Source organism: Athene noctua, chromosome 13 (assembly GCF_965140245.1).
Source record: "Athene noctua chromosome 13, bAthNoc1.hap1.1, whole genome shotgun sequence".
Taxonomy (NCBI): domain Eukaryota; kingdom Metazoa; phylum Chordata; class Aves; order Strigiformes; family Strigidae; genus Athene; species Athene noctua.
In genome coordinates this window covers 12,287,750-12,311,798 of record NC_134049.1, presented here as the reverse complement: position 1 = coordinate 12,311,798, position 24,049 = coordinate 12,287,750, and the positions used below count along the sequence as shown (strand labels likewise).

At 41.4% G+C, this 24,049-nt stretch overlaps 1 protein-coding gene across 1 annotated transcript in view; it reads left to right on the top strand.

Annotated features, from left to right (window-relative positions):
- ADAMTS17 (ADAM metallopeptidase with thrombospondin type 1 motif 17) overlaps positions 1–24,049 on the top strand; it is a 196,480-nt gene that overhangs the window by 33,592 nt on the left and 138,839 nt on the right. The window contains exons 5-7 of the mRNA XM_074916879.1: positions 5,045–5,128; positions 5,715–5,872; positions 11,862–11,905. Of these exons, the coding sequence (XP_074772980.1) occupies positions 5,045–5,128; positions 5,715–5,872; positions 11,862–11,905 (286 nt within the window). The remainder of the gene's footprint in view (positions 1–5,044; positions 5,129–5,714; positions 5,873–11,861; positions 11,906–24,049) is intronic.

The window sequence follows — 24,049 nt, the reverse complement described above, 5'->3', positions numbered from 1 at the left end:
ACTGCCATATCTCTTCCTGTTTCCAAAGTCAGTCTCTCTATTTTGATGACTCCTCACAGAATGGAAATCAGTGCAGCATAGAAGTTCACCTGCAACAGGGCAACCAGCGATCATGACCACCCTTCAGCCACACTGACAAGATTTCACATCCCTTCCCTTCAGCCTAGTGACCAAGAGCCTCCATTACTCTTCCAGCCAAGCTGCTTTCTGACACTCTAGTTATGGCTTAAAACAGTAACCTTTGCATTTTTTTCCATGGCAGTGTGTTAGTGGGTTTCATGCAGCTGATGCTGTGTTCCCAGCTGCCTTGTTTTATTAAAAGCTTCTAAAATACCCCAAATATTTTTACTTTTCCCATTGGAAGTGGTCACAGCAGCCTCAAGGGTGTGGTGCAGTTGCAGGCTTGAGGGAAGTATTGCGAGTGGGAGGGGAGGTGTCTGTGAGTCAGTCTCTCTATTAATGCATGCTGTCCATGCAGCAGGAAATCTTGAGAACATCTGCACTAGGAAATCCCATTCCTCCTCCCCTGGTACCAATTATCTCCATCACCTCACTTGGCACCGTTAGCTCACGTGCTGATGATAGCCAGTTAGACGTGGTGCATGAGCAGCTTCGACACGCCGAGTCTGTGGGTGATGGTTTCCTTGTAGGTGGGTGAGAAGGGCAGAAGATGGTTGCTGCCATGATGGAATCCGATTCCTAGCAGGAAAGACTCTATGGATTTGAATTCTTTTAATTTAAAGACACCTGGATTCCATCATAATGCTTCCTTTGGGCACAACCACTTTGCACAGTCTGGTTTAACACTGACTGTGTGCTGCCAAAAGGGCTGTGAATAAGCTGTGCTGAACTCGGTCTCATATTTTTTCATCAAGTCATTTAAGGTCTGGTGGTCTTCTCACTGTGGTTCCTTCTAGCCTTAAAGGCTGTGATTTGAGACAGTCTGGGCTTTCATTTAAAGTGGTGGTGTATTGGGTGCGGCTGGGGGGGCCGGGGGGCTGCAGGGGCCTCTCTGAGGGGAGACCCAGAGCCGCCCCATGCCGGGCACAGCCCGTTCCAGCTGGCTCTGGAGAGGCCGCACCACAGCGGAGCCCTTCGGGAAGGCTGGTGGCGCCTCTGGGAGAACACACTCAAAGGGCAAAAGGCTGCATAGGCTGTGAGGAAAAATCTGTGTGAGCACCCAGGTGAGAGCAGGAGGAGGAGGAGGAGATGCTCCAGGTGCTGGAATGGAGGTTGTCCTGCAGCCTGTGGAGAGACCACGGTGGGGCAGGTGGCCTTTCCCTGAAGAATATTGTGGCCTGTGGAGAGGAGCGGGTGCTGGAGCAGGTTCTCCTGACAGGAGCTGCGGCCCAGGGAGAGGACCCATGCTGCAAAAGGTGAAAGTGTGAGGGGGAAGGAGCAGCTGAGAGGAGCTGTTATGGACTGGCCACAACCCCCATTCCCCTGCAGTGCTCTGGGTAAGGGGGAAGGAGGTGGAGTCGGGAATGGAGGAGTGAATTTGAGCCTAGGAAAAAGTGGTGGGATGAGGCGAGGGGAAGGTATTGTTTTAATTTGTTTCTCTCTACAAATTATTTTAATTGGCAATAAATTAAATTTTCTCCAAGTTAAGTGTGTTTTGCCTATGATGGTAATTGGTAAGTGATCTCCCTCTCTCAACCCATGAGCTTTCATCTTATTTTGTCCCCCTGTCCTGCTGAGGAGTTGTGAGAGAGCAGCTGGATGGGGTCTGTCAGTCAGAGAAGCTCAAGTGCCATGTGGCTGATTGCTTCTCAGTCGCAAACTCCATGTCTCCATTTCAGTCCTATGTCTGGGCTAAATGCAAGGGCAAATCACTTGTACAGACCTGCCTTGCACTCTGCTTTAACTGAGAAGTTTCTCCCAGCGTAGTGATGAGAGTGTACATCCTTTACTCACTTGATTAATGAATAAGAGCTGTTTGGGTGGTAATGTTTGCTTGTGCAGACCAATTTGCAGGTACACTTTTAGGTCTGTTTTCTTGCTAATTTGCTTCCAGATCTTAGCTTGTTTTGAAAGACAAGTTTATTTGTGGGTGAGTGAATAGTTCTCAGCTAAATCTATGTATAAAACTTTACAGGGGTCTTTTTGCTAACAGGAGAAGGAATAGAAGAATCTGTGAAGGCAGATGAAACTGGAGATAATGTCTCCACTCTTCAACTTCATTCATGAAAGATGATTGGAAATTATACATGTGGTATTTTGACAGTGTCCAGCAGTTCTGGTGCTGGACCATCTTAAATCACAGTGCTCATGTTTTCTTCAGCTGAGCTTATTATGATCACACTTCAAATCCTGAGAAATGGTGCAGAGTTGTATGAAACAACAAAAAATCCTCCTGTTCCTCTGGCAACTGTCTATTCATCTCTGAGAAAAATTTTTGAAACTTCATTAAAAAATTATTTACCCCAACATGTGGGTATTGTTAGCTACTGTACTTTCTTGCCTTTTGCCAGTATTAAAGTATGTACTTAGAGATTTGTTCTTAACAGTTAAACAACCTGTAAGCACAGCCAGAATATGCACTGCTGCTTTTGCGTGCACCACATCTTCAAAATTCAGCACACTGTATCCTAAAACATCAGGAGAAACCCTTCTTGCTAATACACCTGGGTTTGTGCTGTGGCAATAATCAGTAGGCTGTTGTTATCAGAGTCCAGTGGGCCAGCGCTGTGATGTCAGGCAAGTTCCAGTATGTTTGCCTGTACACACAGTAAGGTACTGATTGCAGTGCAAAGAAGCCAGTCTGACTGCAAGTGTCTCCCTTTTAATCCAGTCAGAGCTCATGGACTGAAAAGTCTGGTTCAGCCTCTGAGGCAGGGAGAGTGGGGGATGGATGCAGAGCTAGCTGGAGCAGATCTCTGGTGGGTAAGGGTCTGTCTCTTCTCTGGGTGGGTTGTGTTTGAATGCTTTAGTTGTGCTGAAGTAGAACAGCCACTTGTATCAGTCAGGCTTATTTAGCAGAGGGAAAGGTTATTGTTCCTATTAGGCAGCACAGACGGCCATCAATCTGGTTTCTTTGGGCTCCGTTTAAGAAAATAAGCAAACAGAGCTTGAATACACAAGGAAAGTAAAGGCTCTTTTGCACGCCTAGTGTCTTTATGGTTTAGTATCCAATTGTTGCTGCTGCTGCAAAGACAAATGCAGTCAAAGTTATCCTTGGGACAGAGAGCACAAGAGAAAAGCAAGAAGGGCCCACAACCTTCAAAATGACATGCTAAACTCTCCAGCAGCGGGTTCTTGATATGCAGGTTTTGCCAGCGAAAACCATCGTTTGAAGTCAGTGGTGTTTGGATCTCTCTGTGCTGGGCCTGGAGGCAGACAGCTTGTCTGCTCTGATGGAAAGGCAAGTGCTGTCATCCATTAGGCTTAATGATAAGAACGTCTTCGCTGTGCTCTCATTTTATGAGTAGAAACTTTATGGGATGGTTAGAGCTAGTAGTGAGCTAGGCAAAGCAAAGGCATCCATCCCAGGCAAACATTTATTGGCCTCTGTAGTGGTACAAGAGAGACTGACTTGATCAGCATGATTGACCCTCTCAGCTGAATGTCCAGGTCTCCATTTACACACAGGTCAACTGTCAGAGCCCTGCTCTGCAAGTGTGAAGTTTATCCCCCCCCGGTCTATAGTGAGAGGCCTTAACTACTCTACCAACATACTCTGGAGCTAAGAAAATAGTACCAGCACTTGTATGCATTTGTACACCAGCCGCAGGGAAGATAAATGGCTTATTGTGCTCATAGTGAAGGTCAGTGGGTCAAATACTGAGTAGCGTCTGTCTTGCAGTCTGTGCCTAAATTATAGGAAACATTTACGTGTGTGCTTAGAGCCAACCCCAAACACTAAAGAGCTTAAGAACACTCTTACACTGAGCACATTCCTGAGTATTTGCACAAATAGGAAAAATACCAAGCGTTGAAAACATAGTATCCAAAATGTGTTCATGTCTTGGGTTTGTTGTAGAAGTTAGCTGAGCCTGTGTGGTATTTCTAGCCAAACGAGCTGTGAGTAAGGAATATAGCTTACCTGGGGCCAAATCCTGCCTCCCATTAGTCAAGAGTCTCTCTTTAGTGGTCTTGATTTTATTTTCTTGACTGAGTAGGGAATACAATATTCATCCAAAGGTTATTATTTGGTATTTTACACCTTTCTAAAATAAACCCCACCCTCGCCTTTTTTGATATAGTCTAGTTAAAGCATTTGTACATGGAGAAATGGGTGGAATAAAATTCTGGCATCAATTAAGATCTTATGTTTTAACCTATAAAAATGAGGTGAAGTATCTGAGCTGGAATGCAAAATCTGGAGAAAGTAGTAAGGTAGTTTCCGGTGCTATTTTTGTATTTCCTGAGGCTTGTGTCATTATGTGCTGCCTTATTACTATTCTCTTATATAAGATATGAAAATAACAGAGGGAAATTGCTTTTCCATTCTATTTCCTGAAGTCTGAAACACACCATTATTTCATCTTGCATTCAGATATCTCTGATATTTAAACGCTGAAGATCCGTATTAGTTGGATGCTTCATAACTTATGTCCATGTTCCTGAGACTTTGGTTTAGGTTTAGAGTTCCTTTGGAATATTTCTCTCTTTTCCTTTGTTGCTCCTTTGTAATTTCTCTTGTTTATTACAGTTAAAAGTATTTTTCTTTCTGCAATCAGTGTATTTCTTGTTTTATTTTGTTTTTTAATGTTTTTTGTCCCTGAATGCTGAATCTTGCTCAGATTAGTCTGTGACAAATTTGTCAGGTGATGAGTCCCAGTGCAGTACAGTAGAAGCAAACATACTCTGGTTTTGCAAGTGTTTTAGCTACACTGTAGTATGTGGAACAGTTAGAGTAGTAACACAGTGGCTCTTTAAAATTCTTTATTTTATTGAGTGTTGTAGCACAACCCATTTGGGCTTGTTTTGGGTCAGTTTCTTGAAGGACAATTGTCTAAATTAGTCACAATTATTTCCTTCAACTATTACTAGGTCTTGATATCGTTACTGATATACTGTGGATGTTTTCTTTGCGTTTTGACAGGTGTACAACATGTTTCAACATCAAAGTCTTGGAATTAAAGTCAGCATTCGAGTGACCAAACTAGTCCTGCTTCGCAACCGTCCTGTGAGTTCTAACTCATTTTTACCCCGCTGCTATAATCATATTGTGGGAGTCTCAGGGGCAGAGCGAGATCCCTGTGCTGGGGTGGGAGGGGAAGTGGGGCATGTCTGGCCACATGGTGACAAATTGTAAGTAGTGCCTGCCATGCTTCACCAGACAGTATCGAAGATGAAAAATATTGGGGGCTGTGGGAGTGAAAGGAGGTACAGTCCTTTTATTACCCTTCCTGGTAAATCTTTGTCCGCTTATAGTTGTGAACCGGTCTCAGGAGTTAACTGTTGCAAAGATTAAGAATTATATGGCTCTGGTAGCAAATACATAGCTTCCAGACTTAGGAGACTTTTGCATGCAGTGCTGTATTGGAAGCTTATGACTGCTGCCAGCTGATGGAGTTTGTTCTGTAGATCAAATGACAGAAGTCAGTGTGGATTCCAAAGTCTCCAGTTCACCTGCTCAGATGAAGCTGGTTTTGCACTTTTCGTTGTCCCATGTCTCTGTCTTTGACCCTCTGATTTTTCATCAGAGGTCTAACTCTTTACATAAAGACTACGACTGATACTCCTTTTGTATCTCTTTTTTTTTCCAAAAGGCAAAACTGTCTATCGGGCACCATGGAGAGAGGTCTCTGGAGAGCTTTTGTCAATGGCAAAATGAAGAATACGGTGGGGCAAAATATCTTGGTAACAACCAGGTTCCTGGTGCAAGGGATGACACCCCTCCCGTGGATGCAGCTGTTTTTGTGACCAGGTATAGTAAGGTCTGGTTTATCAGTTTACTCATAATGGCCCATAGTCAGTGATGGGGTTATCTGGTCTAGCAGGAATTAAGAAAAAGATCTGTTGATGATGATACATTTGCTACTTAGATACCGTCCAGATGCCTCAGATGAAAGTGATTTGTCTTGTTTCTGTGTACACTTAACAAGGTCATGCAAAAGCATCTCTCCTCTTGAACCAGGGCATTGTTATATGGTCACTGTAGTATGTCATAGTCAGGATACAGGCAAGACAAGGCTGTAGCACAGATGATACTTTTTTCTCACACCAGCTGTATAAGTGGAAAAAATAGATGAGGTTCTGGAGCATAAACCCTTCTGCCTAGCAGAAAGAAGCTGTGGAATTGAGAACGCAGCTGGGAACAAGTGTTCTGTGTGTAATTAGGTATGAATCATTTGAAGAGTCTGAGAGGAGCAGACAGTGTGTCAGTAGTGGGGAGGTGGTGAGGGACTTATCTCCTAAAGAAAGTGAAAGATGAATACCATAAATGAAATTAATTTTCTCTCTCTTGCCCTAGGAAATAACCACTTTAACACCCCTCCTCTATCACAACTGTGATAGAGCAGGGGTGTCATTCTTAGTTTGTACATTTGAAAAGGGCTGCATTTATTTCAGACATTAAATAATCTGTGTATGAATACTTGAGCAAAATTCCTTGCAGCCCACAACCCTGCACCTGTTGGTGTATCAAACACATCAGGGTATGGCCCAGATAAAGCAAAAGGGTGTTGACCCTACTAACCTGTAGTCTTTTTTCCTCTAACTTTACTACCTGAGCTCAACCTCACTGTACAATGCAAGTCCTATGTTCCTCACATTTACCATGAATTTTGAGCAGCGAATCCATGGTCTTTTAAGTTGATCACATACTTTAAGATGTAAATGAAGAATGCATTGTTATAGAAATGATCTCTGAATAATTAAAGTGAGCACAAAAATATAGTGTAAGGTGGATGCTCTGTGTGCTAGGAAAACACTACGACTTACCCCCTTCTTCTCCAGTCTGAGACAGGAAATGTCTGTACTGCATTTCAGTATTACCTCTTTCACCTTCTTTTCTCTGCCAACAATGTAAGTAGAAATCCATGTTTTTGCATAAGCTGCCATTCTGATTGTAATAATCTGTTGTGTTAATAGTCACATAGCAAACTGTTCATGGCATTTTGGTGAGTGATCAGTAAAGTAGCTAGTGAGCAGGGCATGGGGCCAGCAAAGTTCCTAAGAATGCACCTTCACAGGCATGTGAGCAGTTCCCCCAAATTCTTCTCTCTCCTCTGTATTCAGCATAGTCCAACCAAGCACTTAAGCAGATACTTAACGTTTTAGACAGGGTGAATAGTTCCTTTGAAGTCAATGGGCTGCACATCCTGGTTATAGTTAAGCATGTGCTTCATTGGATCAGGGCCTAAATAAATAACTAACATTTTTGTTAAACTCATCTGGGCATCCAGTTGTCCTGCATGACAAGTGAGGCATACAGAATCTCTTCTGATGTGCTCTAAGCACAGGGCGGAGGGAATGAGCAGAGCATTTCATCTGTGCAGTCTCTTTGCAGCTTATAAAATTGAATGCATAATGTCAGGCTAAATGAGTTGGACTCAGGCATTTGAAGAAGAATTGTAGAAAGAATTTTTAGGAAGATTTGTTCAGTAGATTTGCAGGGTTTTACAGTCAGAATAGATAGATAAGTATGGGTTTGGTTGGGTTAGAAACTAGATTCAGATTTTGAGTAAGCTCAGGCCAGGGAGCACACTGCTGTGCATCAGAGCAGCATTTTTCCTGTTTGATAGGGCAGCAGTGTGTACTTGTAGCCTTTTTCCTTCCTTCTTGCTGTATCTTGTCATCCTTAACCCATCCCGCTTCTGCCGCATTGCTTGGAAGACTTCTGGCCCAGCAGCCCAATTCTTGCATCAGGGAAATGAGGTTTTCTGCTCTTGGCTTTGGAAGTGTGTGTGTGTGTCCCTGGACCCTCCCCAGACTGTACAGATGGACCAGTGGTAGAGGATATGGGAGCAACAGCATGTCCAGCACAAGCAATTGCGCCAGAAAAAGCAGAAGCTGAATTTTCAGCAGCTGCAGCTGCTTTAGGACTAGAAAAAAGATTCTTTGGGGTCAGCCTCTGAAGAAATCCCTCTGGTTCCAATCTGGCTGTGTTCATTTGAAACACCAAGCCACACTTGCCTTTTGAAACTTCACCTCTAACTGATGTTCCCCATATACTCATTTGCATGCAAAAGTAGATTACCTAAGTGGCAAATACGACTCCAGTGGAATTTCAATAGTATCCAACTGATTGAGTTCCAGGTGAGAGGCATACTGTGTCTGTGAAATAAGATGTACTGTTGTACAGTTCAGTAAATAAATGAGACGGTGAGAATAATCTGTTATAGCCCTGAAGGTCTGAGTATAGTGTTGTGGTCTCTATAATCATCAGACTTTTCTTGTTCAAATCCAGAGCAAAGAATGACATAACACCGATAGGACCAGTATTCAGAGCTGTCATTAAGCAAAGATTTGGGGTTTTTGTGACATACTGGTGTAGTTATTCCATTTGCAGCCTGCTCCTCCCTTCCATATTTCTCCAGCCCTTTGCCTTCCTACTAAATGGGCAAATGAAGCAATTCGACGTGCATCAAGGAAACTGGGTGTATAGTGCTACTACATGTATATAGGGATGTGGAAAGTTTATTTTGGCAGGTTTTTGACTGTACCAATTTCCTCTGTCCTTTAGCTTTATGACCCTACAGGGTTAAACTGGTCAAAAGATGTCATTTGAAGGATGCTGGGAAGTGGCCATCAAACAGAATACTTCTTATTCATGTTGCACAGTTCAACTACTGTCCTTTCTTACAGGAAGGACTTGAATTGCAGAATTTAGCTTAGTACAGTTAGGTATTTTTTTCCAGTTCATGTGAGCCAGATGGAAGAAGGACTGTAGGAGGAGTTCTGAGCTTTTTTGGCTATTTTATTGAACAAAACAACTGACTTGTTGTCATTTTTTTTTTTTTTAGAAGAATTGTTTGTCTGTTAATAGAAACCGCTGCACAGTACCACAGTGATAATGGCTGAGAATTTCACAGGTCCCTAGAAAATGAGAACACACGTCCTGCTTGATTCAGCCAGTGGCTAAAAGTGAAGAGTAAAATTGATTCACAGCTACAGCGTGTGATTTCAGTGTATTATCCAAGACTTGGTGTGATAAAGTCAGATCTTGGCTTTGAACTGCAGCTCCTGGAGTAAGACTTTTATTCCAGTATCACTCTAGAAAAGATTCTGCTAACAAAACTATGTCTCTGTGATAATATTCATTGCATGTGTAGAGGTCTCTTAAGATATTCTTGGAGTACCATTGTAGTATCATTCGTGTCAAGTTCTCACTTCAAAAGTACAGATGCAGTCAAGCTCAAAAATGTGCCAGAGACCTGTGATTGAAACCTTTTTAAAAGCAGATTAATTTCAGTGCCATGATGGGGCTGTCCTACCTCAATAGTGTGACTGATCCACAGGTGAGGTAGATCTTTCTTAATGCCTTTTCAGTCTTTGGCTCCCCTCTGATTGCCAGGAAAGGTCTGTAGGAGTTTTAGTGTATAAGTTTTGTGGTGGGGTGGCTGCTTGCCTTTGGAAGAAGACTGAGACCCAACAAGTTCATTTGTGACTAAAGACTTTGATGTGCTTTTCTGTTTGGCCACAGAGTTTTGGGGTAAAATGTTTACAGTAGGTCTGGATAATTTAAAGCCTAGCATTTTGGTGCAAGATCTTTGAATAGAAGGATGGTATCTCTTGGACTTGTGTTTATGACAGTTTAAAAGACAGGCTGAGGAGGTTTCATCTGTGCAGGCCTGCATGCAGTGAATTGGGCAGCTGTGTTCAGTTCTTCCTGACCTATTTCAAGTCCTTCCCTGACCAGACAGTATCACAGCACTCTCTTTACAGACAAGGATTGTTCTACCTCTGTAGGAGAGTCTGCAAGTTGTGCTGGATCATTTACAAGACCCCTCATTTTATGGCATGGTGCTAATTTCTCCAGGGAGCTGCCTGGAAGTGCCAGACACCTTTCAGTGCAGAACAGAGTGCAAGGAGCAAAATTGCTGTGCTTTATTTGCAGAGCTGGCCAGCCCCTGAAGAGAGATGCTTTCCTAGCAATGGCCTCCTGCCATCTACTAATAGTTCAGCTATCTGTTGTCACAAGAAAAGCATCTGTTTGATTTACCAGTTTATGTAACATAATAAGTCCTTAAATAAACCTCTGTCAAGTTGGCTCTGGGAACTCAAGCAGACATGTTTGTGCCAGCTCCGTCAGGAGACTGCCATTAGTCTGGAATGCCAAGGTGTCGAGACGCAGTAAGGCTGAGGTGAAAAATGAAAGCTGGGGCTGGTGTGTGGTCGTAGCTTCCGATCTTGTTTTGTTACTATCTGATTTTTTTAATGCTTTGGTGGTGGTTATGGTTTTTCTGCATTGAAGCACGGTTAGTTTTCAATGTCTGCTTAACAAGAGCTGATAAAAGCTGTTGTTTCTTTCTTTCCAAGCCCTTGACAACTTGATTTGTGACTTTCAAAGGAGTTTGTTGTGAGGGATTTTGGTTCATCTGCCACAGTCCTGGGCCTTAAATCCCTTTTCCTATAAACCCTAGTTTCATGTTTTTCTTCAAGAAAAAAGTGTTTTTATTCTTTCTCTAAGTCTTTTCTTTTTCTAAGTATTTATCTTTCTCTAAGTATTCTCTTAAGTATTATCTTTCTCTAAGTATTTTTAATTTTCCCCCTGCCAAACTCTTAAACTCAGAATCCCACTGGGGGCTCAGGCATTTCAAATGACACACTCCAAATGTACTAATATGCTTCTCTCACTAGCCTCCCCACAGGGTGAGGAAAGCCATAATGATAGAGATTATGGTTCCTCAGCTTCCCTTGGGTTAAGGAACTTCTGAAATGTTTTAGCACATGTGATGCTTTTCTCCAGCTCCTCTTCATAGCGTGTTGCACTGCAAAGCAGGTCTGGTGAAGGTAGCTCCTAAAAGTTTAGGTCTAAGTGCTTATTGAAATTTATTCAAACCATTAATTTAATTATAAAATATTTTTTCTCCCACACTTGTTTTTCTGTCATGAGAAATCTCATTTACAACATCTTCTCACATGAAGTGTCATCACTTAGATGGTGAACTTCAAGGATTTTTATTCTGTTTCTGTTTAATAAAGCTCCGTGGATCCCTAGTTGATTTGTGGGTGATAGTGGCATATGTAGTATCTCTTCCTGCCTTGATGAGATCTGGAGACACTGGATGAGATGTGGGGGGATAACAGAGACCAAATGAAGTCTCTTGAAACTCTGTGTTGGATTCAAATCATAAAATGGCAAATCTGAGTGTAATAAGTTTAGCTGAAGACAATTCACCTAGCTGTTACCTGGCAAATCCTGAAAATCTCTTCTTCCTTGTCCACATTTGTCTTCCTCTGTTTAGTGCTGCTTCTTCCTTGTCCTTTTCTATTCTAGCGGAGAATTAAAAAAGCAAAGAACTGCAGATTTCTGGGTATATATGATCAGTTCTGCATTTCCAGGCAGTGTCCCCACCTACCTCCTCCTCCCACTTTTGATGGTGCTGTCGCATCACAGGGTGTCTGCTCCTTTTTGTTACAGTTCTCTTGTGAAAACAAGAGGTTCAGTTTTAATCCAGTTGCTGCAGAAGCCTGAAATCACAGCATGAGGCAGGACTCTTTTATGTGCTAGATCTTAAGTCTGTTAAATTGGACTGCAGTATATAGAGCTGATTCACATAATTGCTTGTAAACTTGCAGTAGCAATCAGCGCCACTATCTGTGTTGTCATCGTGTAGACTGCACAGCAGTTTTAAAAAAACCCCAAACCTCAACACCCATGATATGTGAGTCACGCATCACTGCGTTTTCCTAGCCTGAAGTCTGGAGGCACAGGATATATTTCACTTCTGTTCTGTTTTTCTTTCTAGGACAGACTTCTGCGTACACAAAGACGAGCCTTGTGACACTGTGGGTAAGTCAAAGAAGCAGGGGAGAGTATTTTGATAGCCAACTCTAGGCTAAGAGGAGTGTTCTGGGCAATCTTTCATTCTTTGGTTTGCTGTATTGTTGCTTTTGCTATTCTGTATACTTCTGTGACGCAAATACAGGTTAGTTGAGCAGGGTCTAACTATAAATATGCCATTAAATATTAACCTCTTCTAAGCACAGGATGTCTCTGAGTTCAGGAAGTAATCTGAAGTATTTCTACTTCTTTGGAGCATGTGTAGAAATAGATAATTGGAAATTAAGAAACTGTCTTTTGGTGTGTCTCTATAACACTCTTTTCAGTGCGCTCTCACCTTAAACAAGAATTTGCAAACTAATTGATGTATTTCCAATTGTAAGAACCTGTGTAACACTCCCAGATCAAGCTGGCACTCAGACACCGGAGAAGAATACCTCATTGTACGAAAGCCAAGTTAAATCTTCTTTTCTGCCTCCTACTCCTCCTACTTCCTAACTGCCCTTAATCTTATCCAAACTCTGGATACACAGGGTTCTTATATCCTACACATTAAATACTTTGTTTATTTATTTATTTATTTAACTTAGGTAGCAGTAACCTTCACTGTATCTGTTCTCTTGTATTTTTTTTTTAATCGCCACAGTAGCAGCAGTGTTTGGATGCATAGCTCAACATCCTCTCTATGATGATTGCATGATTTTTTAGACTTGCCTCAAAGTCAAGTGGCCCCTTATCCTACATTCTGTGTAAACTTGGAATGGATCCTGGTTTTCAGCTGATCTTGCACGCCAGTGTTGAGAGAGACACTTGCAGACTAGGGGTTGCTGAGCTGCCAGTAGTGGGTGAAGACGACCATGGGGGAAAGTGCCTTCAGCAGGAGCTCCAAAACTGCCTACAGAAGTCTCATCTCAGAATGCAGGTCCTTCCCTCTCTCTGTTGTGAAGACTGATCAAGTGAAAGGAGGAAACACAGAGCTGAAAAATACATACATTTTCTTTTCAAACATGAGCAAGGGCTAGCCTCTACATCCAAGTTTCTTTCCAGTCAGAATCCCTCACACACTGCATTTATTCTGTGTCCAATGGCAAACACACTTCCACTGGGGAAGGTTTCTATACTGTGTACCTGTATCTGGAGGTGGCTGTGGTAAGATATGATACTGAGGTTAAAAAAAAAATAATAATTAAAAAATGAAGAGAACCTGATGGAAGACACATGCTGACTAAGGTCAGAGCTCTCTGTGTTTTTAAAGACAGTACTGTTGAAGGTCTCTATTCAGGGAATAATATTACCATAGACAGCATGACTAAGGAAATATTTTTATGACTTCTGTTCTTACAATACCCAGGTACTTGTGCTGTGACTTGCTGCAGGCTGTGGCTGCAGTGGAGAAAGTGGAAGATCAGCGCAGTAAAGATTAAACTCATTTGTTATTCTTACCAGCGTAGTTTTTCCAAGATATTTAGAAGGTGAATGTTCCTGGGACAAAACCACTCTGGCTTCTTTGCTCTCTTCAATCCTACTTTTTCTTCCTCCTCCCCTGATGGTTTCATTATGTGGCAGCAAAGTACTAGTGTCTTCACTTGCACATTTTCTATGCCCCACTGTTTCTGCTGTCTGAACCCAGAGGCACTGTGCCTTATCCCTGAGTACAGATTAAATCCTCCATCATGTGATACCATCTTTTCTTAAATACTGTTGAAATAAGTAAATATTTTGATAACATCCATTTTTAAGCATTATTGTCTGTACCGAAATTGGTGAGTTACTGCAGTTGTTTCAGATCATCTGCAATTTAAGCCCTTATCTCTGTGTTGTATACACTGGCAGCATATTTTGAAAGTTTTCTTCAAAACTATAAAATGAGGAACTATTCTGGTAGGGGTGCCATCTGAAGGAAGTCCACTCAAGTTTATATCACACTCTGATATGTTTTTTGTCCCTACCTTGAGAAATACTTCTTATGCTTAATGACTGGAGGTAGAGCCTGAAGAAGATAACCAATTCCTCTGGTCATCAGCTTGCTAAGGAGTAAGGCAATGGTGAAGTATGAAATTGAAATGCTGGATTTTGAGGGATTCCTATTCATAAAACAGATATTTCATGTTTGAGTTCTTATGTGTGTTCTAAATCCGTAGGATAGTATCTGATAATTATGTGTCTGATGCCCTGGATATATCATATACTTGTGATTTATTTTACTTATGATCATTGTCTCTGCCTCCTGTGGATGGATATAGCACTGTATTAGCTTCATTCTTCTTTCTCTGCCAAAGGTATTGTATCAGTAGTATAACTATGTAATTTTTCTTTATTGATGAAATTTAGCCCATATGTAATCCATTCATATTACAGATGTTAGACCAGAAGGGAATTTGGCCTTGGAGTGTCATTTGCATATGTGTGACAGCAGAGGAAGGATAAATTAAGGAATGTACTTCTGTGCCATGCAACTGGTTTGAGAAAGTGGTTAGTGTTGGTAGTGCTAAGTTTTAACATTCTTGTTTTTCTCCTTAGTCAGAATAGGAAAAAATAGGTGTCAGTTGTAGAGAAGTATGTTTTTAATAGTCACTGTTCCATACTCTGTATATCTATATGGGTTATGTAAATAGCAGTGCAACAGTCGAAGTAGGCGGATGCCTGCTGGTATACCATACTGGTTTATGAAGGATTCTGTTGATGTTTGAGACATCTCTGTTGTTGCCAGATTCCTATTCCTCACTCCAGTTCCCAGATAGTCCCCTCCAAATCAGCAAGACTGCCTGTGAAAGCAAAAAGTTAGTCCAAAGAGTGATGTTGCATTTGGTTTTGACAGGGATGCTGAGGTTATACACTCCCAAAGTTCTCTAGAACAGCACCTTGCTTTCATTTCTTGCCTTATACTTTGCTTTAATATATGAAGAACATGGTCTCAGCAGATGCATGTATGTTTTTAAACCTACTTATGGATGAAGCTGGCCATTGTAATATATGCTGTCATCCTGTAAAGGAAGAAACATCCTTCTGGTAATCAGGCGCTCTCCTGAATTAGGAGGCTGAGCCTACTGCTCTATATAAGGCAGAGAATCTGGACTCTAGACTCTTGATTTCTATTCCCAGCTCTGGCATTGACTCATTGTGTGACATTTGGCAAGTTGCTTACATTCTGAATGCTTTTGTCTACCTCTGTGAAATGAGGATTTTGACTGCAAAGCTATAGGAGATTGCACAGCTTAAGAAGTTCTCATATAAAGCAGTGTGATATATGATGTATATGATGCAATACAGGTCCAGAATCTAATGTTGCTTAGTCATGTTTAAGAGACTATAAAGAATCTATTAGGTTGTGTGTACTGAAATAAGAGGATTCGGAGCGCTGTAGGTAACAGGTTTTTTAGTGACAGTGCCTTGATTTTCTTTACATTGTGACAAATATGGAAGCAAAACTTTCCCTGGTGGAAGTATTGAGGCACAGCTGTTGTTCGGAAGTGGGATTATGAAGTTTAAATAGCTTATAAGAGGTGTTCATTTGTGCTCAAACAGATCCATATTGAAAAACCTGTCTGGAATCTTTGCCTGCCATGCAGACACAGAGAGAAAACAGCAGCAGGAGGTTTGTATTTGTATTCTGGCAGGGGCCCCTCACTGAAACCAGTTGCTCTGGGGACTTCGTTCAAATTTTCTTGGCCTAGCTGCCAAGGTAGTGTGGAAGGTTACATAATGGCTGAAACAAGCTCAAAAATGGTGAAAATATGTAGGTATGTCTTTGTGGGGTGATACCCCACTGGCTGCATCAAGAAACAGAACCACATTTGTTTAAGAAATACTTTGTTAATGCTTATTGCCCTGCTTGGTTGTGTAAGTCAGCCCTAAGAACGGATGAATTAAAAAGGAGGTAGATGGAAGGAAAACAATATGCCTGTGTGCACTACATCTGCAACGACTGTGTTTCAACAGCCTCGGTGGTGGGACCTCCGCCACGCTCTGCAATTGGAGCACGGAAGGTTGGCTTTGTGCGACACAACCTTGTCACACACCAGTCAAAATTTGCAGTCTGCTGCTGCTTCAGACTCATCTCTCGTGATGTGACACTAACCAGATCTGCCGTTTCCTGCAGAAAAATCTTAGTTCCAATTGAGCTGCCTCTAAGCCAGCCAAATTGAGAGTTTAATGTCTAGCTATTAATATCAGGCTGCAGCTTGGAGCCTTGCACATTGTCAGAATCCAACCTTTCTGTGACATAAGCAGATTGAGAATGCCCCTTTCGTTCAATATTTCCACTGCTAGTGCCAAATAAGCAGCTTTACGGTTAGTTAGGAATGATCCTGCATATTTCAAGGCAAAGCTTGGCCTTGATTCCTCAGTGTACATGTTACCCCAGATCCAAGCTGAAGCTTCCCTGTATTCAGCTAATAATAAAAGTGGGGGCAGTGTGGAATTGGGAAATGGAAAATGAGAATGTGTCTTAAATATCCTTAAATTGCCCTGGTTAAAAATGTCTTTACCTCTGCTGTAGTCACATGTGCTTTTCTGTGGCTTGATGTCGGGGAAAAGGAGCAGGGTGTAGTGTATGTACTGCAGATGGGCAGGTTTAGTTGAAGGAATAGCAGCCTGGAGAAAACTGAGCATCAGAGCGGAGGTGATTGAGAAACATAGTTTTCCAGACTGTTTCCACAAGTGAATCAATATTTTGTGAAAAACCTTCCCATCTCCTGGCTGCCTTTAATTAAAGGGCTCAAAGATAATTTACTGAGAGTCCTGAAGATTATAAACCCTTCCATAATCTCTGTTCTTTTTCTTGAGTCTTCCAAACACTGCTATGTGAATGGGGAAATTGGGTTTTGGTTTTGCCACTGCACTGCTGGGTGACTGCACAAGATGACATCCTTCTGCTGTACCAGTGTGTTCATATCTTAGTCCTTTCCTTCTTTCAGAAGTGTTTAGAGAGCTATGGGTGAAAAGGGCTACCAGAGAGCACTGCATGTTATGATGCTGTTAGCCAATTTTCCTCCCTTTGTAGCTACATCCTGCTTTCTTCTTATGAGTTTATCATAGTAAAGTGTTCAAAATATGCCCAGATTTTGCAAATGAGACATTTGGTCTACACCTCCAAGTAGATTTCATCCCTTTTTTTTTTTTTTTTTTTTTTCATTCCATGTAAAACAACTGAATAAAAGACTGCACATTTTTACCTTTTCCTTGGCCATTTGCTTGTGCAGTCAGGTGGCCTCTTGTCCACAGCAAGTAACAGTTCTGGTCGGTCCTGCCTGTACTCTGTACTGTTCATTTAAATCTTCCTCCCTATGTGATATTGATTCCAGTCCCTTAACAGTGTCACAACAGAGAATTAATCCCCAAGGAAAGGGAAAAGACTAGCTGGTTTGCTGTGAGTGGAAAAGAAAAGGAATTCTCACATTAAAAACATTTTCCATAGTGGTTCGTGTTGAATGTTTCTGTGTATTCCAGGGCGGGTTTTTATTTGATGCCAGAATAAATAGAAATACCTGCTGCTTAAAACAATTCATTAGAGAAGCTGTTCTTGCCTTTAGCAAAAGCCTGGCTGGGACTGTCCTTCAGACCAAAATCAAACACACTTTAATGCATTAAAATGAACATCCTGTAGATTAAAATGTCCCTTAAAGAAACACTGTCAAGTTGATTTGGTGTTTGTGACAGAAAGGGACCTTGCAGCACTGCAAATTTTTGTGTCACTTGTGGCTGTGTAGGGCAGTGGAGAGTCAGGCTGCTGGCTTTATGAAACCGAAGGGAGCCATAGTAGTGCAGTGGAAGACTTTTTCCCTTGCCTTTTGGTTGCTAGGGAATAAATGCTCAGCTGCACAACCCAGACAGTGCAGAACTGTGCTAGTGGGCATATTCATCACTACAATCTCTCAGGCCACACCCTACCCACAACGGCCTTCCAATTTCTTTTCACCAACTAGCAATCTCTCATCTTCCAAATTCCCACTAAAAATTTGTGTGCCAAGTGAGTGAAATATAAGATTGCATATATTTTAATAGAAGCACTGGGATGAGCACAGCCACTCAAGTAATCAGGAATTCCTGCCTCTGTAACCCTTGCTCTTCCTCACTTCAGTGTCCTGTGTGTGTTTTTCCTTCTTGTTTCAGGGACATGGCTTCAGCCAGGCTGGTTCACATGTGCACAGCTGTTCTCAGGCTCACAGCTAAAGGCCAGAGAAAAATCCTGCTTACACTGGACTCAGTGAGACTTTTATTAGTGATTTCAGTGGGGTCAGGATCCTGGTCCTGTTCTTATATGTTGTCTGAGACATGCAACTCTTCTCTGGACCTCTGTCAAAAAACTGGCTGAGTGTTTTTTCTAGAGAGACTAGTTAGTTTGAGGTACCTGAGACATCTTTGGAAAGCCTGATATCCTGAGGATGGTCCTTTGTACCTTCTGAAAATCAGTTGATGTGTCTATTAAGCTATTTGAGCATTCAAAATCACTGAAATATTTTAAAGCTTTGCAAAACAATAGTCTGTGAGGGCTAGAAAACAAAACCCAGTAGAAACCACAGTGAAGCTGACCTGTCTGCTTTTGGAAAGACAAGTAAAATAGAAAATACAAAGGCCATATATACACAATCTCTTCCCCTTCATCCAGCCTGTAAAAAAAAAATAAAAAAGCTGGCCAAACCACTTGTAACAGATGACCTGTTTATTGTTAAATACATCAACTTTCTCACTGATTTATATGAAAACTTAAAATGTGTTCAGTGTAGTTGATGGAGTGAAGTGCTGACGCTATTTTAGAGAGACTTAATTTCTGGTTTTATTGTTACAGAAAGTAGAGCATTTGAATTTCATTTGCTTTTGTGTTTGTTTTGCAGTTCAGTAGTCTTGTTTGGGTTTCCCTTATTCATTCCATATACTAAGGGCGGTGGTGGATTCTTGGTCTCCTTGGCTGAAAAATTACTGTCTTTCTGGAAGAGACATAGTAGCCAAACACAAGATACTGTCCTTAGTTCGGATCTTTTATATGGTCCCATTACAAGGTCTTTTTGTAGAAAAGAGGTGACCAATCAGTCTGTTCTGTTCTTAAATTTTATTAATCTGTGAGTTCTATCACCCGAATTTCTCATTATCTCAACTTTTTTCTTCATCTCTGCTGTTTCATGTCTTGGGGCAAGAATTAACTTGCGTCATTAAAACAAATTAAAGCATTTAGTGGAGGGAGGGTTAGTAACAGATTTTCTGTACGTTTGTCATTATTCTCTCTTCCATGTGTTTCCAGTCCCTAGCTCTGAAGTATCACAAACCCTGAGTTGCTGTCAGGATCAACCCCCTTCCCTTGCCTTTTTGCCTATTTCTCTTTGGTGGTAGTTCAGAGCTCTTAGAAGTTCTTGCTCAATTTCATTCCTTCATCTTCTCTTTGTTCAGCTGGGCCTGGACACCAAGAGCCTGCTCTCCCTGGAGAGTCCTGGATGGTCTGTCTTCCATCATGCTAACCGCATGGCTTGCCCACTGAGGTCATGGAATTTCCCTACGTTTACTACACTTTGTTCTTCATAAACCTCCAGCAGTTCCTTATTATTTCTCCTCCATACATCATTCTCCTTTTGTAGCCCCAAAATGTGTTTCGAGCACTTTTATTTTCCACTTTTTTCTGTCACTTCAAGCACTTTTATCTGTCTGTCTTCTTAGTAAGCACCCATCCCACAAGATAAAACAATAGACCTTACAGTGGTGGTGTATGTTGGAAGCTACCTTGTTTTCAATAGTCTGGAACTAAACACTGTCTGCAGGGAGGAATAACAGACTGCCTACACTGTACCTGGTCTTTCATTTCCTCCACCATCAAGCTGGTATTGGTAATTAACGCTCATGGATATTTAAGCCTGCTTGCTGAAATACATACACAATCTTTGTCAGCTGTAAGGCAGCATGTTCAAAATCTTCTCATCAGCTTACCACCCTGCTTTTGTTTGTTAGTGTAACTTAGTTGATCTTAAATCTCGATTTTCTTATTGCTTACTCAAACCCTCCAGTCAGGCTTTATGCCAGAGCTTTTGTCGTCTTTATTGTGACTCGCCCCAGAGTTGGTGCAGGAAACTTAAGCTTATTTTAGCTTGAAAACTTTACCATCTCCCATGGTTTCATTAATGGTTCGTGGTAATGTGTTTTGATAAAGGCAAGAGAACAACCGTCTAAAATGCTGTGGAAAGGAATCATAATATTCCTTTACCAGGCAACATATTTCCAAGTAAATATCCTTCAGGCCATCACATCTCACCTTGTACAAGGTGGGTGCTGGTTACTATTTGAATGAAAGATATCTTCAAAAAACTCACTGGCTACAAGAATTGTGTTATGGTACCTTCTCATCAGGCATCTAGGACTCCAAACCAAATCCTAGCCTAATGTCAAATTGTGTAGCTAAGTTCCTTTCTGTTGCCTTTATTAAAAGGAGTATGTCACGAGGCAAAATATTTGTCATGACTTTGTTGATATTTATTCTGATACTCTGACTTGATTCTTTCATTTCAGCTCCATGTCATAACTCACTTTATGTGTTAGATCATTGTGCAGTTTGACTGGTACGGGTGCAAACATGTACTGCATTCCACTCCAGGGCCATTTATGTCTGTGTGAAATTATATAGACATGTACACAAAACACCTGGGAATTTCAGTCTCCTAGCTTCAAGGGCAGATACCTGCATAAGATGTTTCCTTCCCCATCTTTATACCCCTCACCCCCTTCCTATGTCTGGGGCTTTGACATGCAATCATGGTGGGGAGAAGGACTCATTATTGCTGTTCTAACAGTTCCCAATGAATTTATGCGATAGCATCCTTCAGAAGCGATTCAGTAGATATTCCTACTAGCATGGAGTAAAAAATGATCAGAAACATATTTTTTTAATGTTTCTTTTTCTTCTGTGCAACAGACAGTTCTTATGTTTTTAGTTCACCTGAATATACTTCTGAATTACAGTTATATCTCCTAGACAGTTTTCTGCCTTGATTATTTTCTAAATTAGAGATGATTTGTGGAACACTGCCTGAGGACAAAGGCTTTGCTTATGGCTAAATACCATTTAATCACAATTTAAAGAAATTGCTGTTGTTTATCTCTGAAAGTGGTCATTGTGTTTGCAAACAGACAAGCTGAAGGCAGAAGCCTAATTGATGTCCAGCTAAGCACACACTGCCAAACAACTGTCAAGAAAAGCTCTGGATCTGCTCCGTGCTACTGTGTGTGTGAAGCTAAAAAGCCTTTGAGGCAGACATGAGCAGAAAAATCTCATTATATTAGCTCTCTAGACAGACCATTTCTGTCTTTTGCTGTTGTCTCTTGCCTCATCCCTGTAAATGGAGACTTGCAAATTGCAGATTTTACATGCTTTCTGCACTGCTTCACCAGCTTCACACCCCAGCTTCATCAATTCCCTTTGCTGAGGATTTGTTTCTCTGGGGGATTCTTGCAAGAATGAACATAAACCAAATCATCTCTTCTGCTTTCATAGCTCATCCTGCTTCCTCCCTTCTCTCTTACAATATAAGGCTGTGGAAAGAGAAATAAAGTTTGTTTTCTACAGTGTCAAACCTGCTGTCAGTACGCTATAAATAACCTATTGCTTGCTATTGTTGTCTGTGCTAGAAATGCCAATCCAAGATTCTCTGCAACAGAAAGCAGGATTTTCTACTATGACATGCTTCAGACCAGGTGAACAGGGAGAACATGGAAGTCATAAAAGCGTTTGCTCATTGTTTCTTATGCAAGAGAAAGGAACAGATTTTGCATGTCCTGACTTCCAACCCAGTGCCTTACTGGTTCATTCACTATGCCTTCCTGATAGACCCGTGCCATTAAACAGTAGACTGAGGGGTTGGGTTTTTTTCATTTTATTTGTAAAAAAGAATTTCTTGAAAGAAGGAAGTGAATTTGTAAATAGAGCTTTTCTTCAGTAAAATTCAGAGCTCTTTACCAAAGAGATCAGAACTGTTATCCCCATTGTACTGAGTGAGGAAATGAAGCCTAGAGATGTGAAGGGATATGCCAAAGGACAGAGCTGGCTGGGGGCTAAGCCACAGTCTCAGTCCAGGCCCCTCAGCTGGAGGCAATGCTACCTCTTCTCAGGCCTTCCCACTGGAAGCTCAGCTTCTTTGGGCAGCAGCCAGTTCTTCAGGTCAGTAAAATAATGATGCAACCCTTCAACAGGCCAGAGGTTTGTGTTTCTTCTTTCCACTGCCTGGGCCTTTATTTTTACCTCTGCTTACACGTTCCAGCCTGGTCAGTTTGCTGCAGACTGCAATTACATATCATTTAAGAAAGCTGATGCATTTATAATTGAGAAACCTCTGAGATTTTTCTTCTCCTCCTGTCAGACATAGATGGCTTTTATCCAGTTGACTGCTTTACAGTGCCTTTATCCTTTGCTGGCTTGAAAACATTTCAGATAGTTTCTATTGTTTTATAGACCCTGTAGCTAAAAAACCAAGCTGTGTAAAAACATCTGTACATAGCTGTGCAATAGGCTACAGACATGTAGGGTAATAAGGCATGATTGCATTCATTGTAGCATTTGCTCCACTGGATAATCAAATAGAAGCATTCCAGTTGCACACAGGATATGTAAGAGTAAAGGAAGGAAATGAAGGACAGTTGCCTACTGTACTTTTACATTTCTTTAGTCTTGCAGCTGCCAAGACTAAATGCAATTTTGAGAGTAAGTTTTAAATAACATAGAGATGAGATTTTACTACTGATAACCAAGAAAACAGCACTGGGAAGTGTGCAGAAAACTACACCACCCCCACCCCCCCCTAAGAAAGAAGCTTGATTTACACTGATTTTCATTTGGGTTTTTTTCAGCTTTGGTTAACCATCTGGTAACATGACCTAGTATAATACCTAGCCTGTCTTGCAGGGTGCCTGGTCTTGGAAGGATTTTGCTACACCACATGCACTCAATAGATTGAAAGTTAAATTATCCCCATTGTACTGAGTGAGGAAATGAAGCCTAGAGATGTGAAGGAATATGCCAAAGGACAGAGCTGGCTGGGGGCTAAGCATGTTGTTGGTTTTTATTTAACAATTCTCCCACTTCCACTGCTTCATCACAAGCTCTAAGCCTTCCACTTGTGATTGTGCTACACCTAATGCAAATAGGAATTGGGCTTGTAAACGGACTTTGCACCACTGAAGATCTTCTCTGTGTTTACCAGCATGCTGGAAATGAAGTAGGAAGTTTGCTCCAGCTATGATCCCGTACAAGCTCAATTCATGGCTGTAAATGTTCATGACAGGTGCTGTGGGAGAGGTGATGAAATTTTGAGCTGACCCAAGAGTGCACAGACTAGGTTTGCCATCATGTGTTAAGAGAGAAGCGCCTCCACTTTGTTGACAAAGTCAGTATTTTACAGGGCCACCCCACTTCATAATTAGATTTGTGCTGTATTCACAATTGTTCAGCAAAATTGAGGGGTTAAAGATGGTGAATGCTTCATGATCTGTGGTCACAGCTGTATTTAAGCATCTAAAAATACAGTCTTATTTTTAGAGGTTCTGTCCCACACTTGAGTAATGTTTACAATGCAGCAAACTATAAGTGATATAATTGTATTTAATAGTTTCCTGACTCTAAGCTGATCAGCTGTGACTGTTTTCTGCTATAGTTGTATATGAAAAAGTAAATCTCACCTACTTGGAGGTCTCAACTAGGCCATTAAAAGTGGTATAAATGCTCTGTTGCCCATAGTGGAAGTGAATTTAAATGTTAAATGGAAATTTATCTGAATACCCTACACCTGAAAAGTCATGCCATGTAGGTAAAAATCCAACATATTTCAGCATGCTCTCTTTTTAATACTTTGCATTTCACTGTTGGACAAGGACTCTGTATGTCAACACTGAATCCTGTGGTTTATTAAATGGTAGATCATAAAAAATGAGGGATCAAGGACCTAAACTTTCTTCAGTAGCTGTTGCTTGTAGAAGTGGAAAAGACGTTTAGAGAGCACAGAGGAAGTTGAAAGAGACGATGAAACAGTTATAGAAGACTAAGCTGATGCACCATATCATTTTGTAATAACATGTAGGATTGTAAACCCTGGCAGTTCAGGGGGATACAGGATGCATTTACGTTACAGGGGTGGCAAATGTCAGGGCCCTGGGTGCTTCCCAAGCCCTCCTGGGAATTCAGCT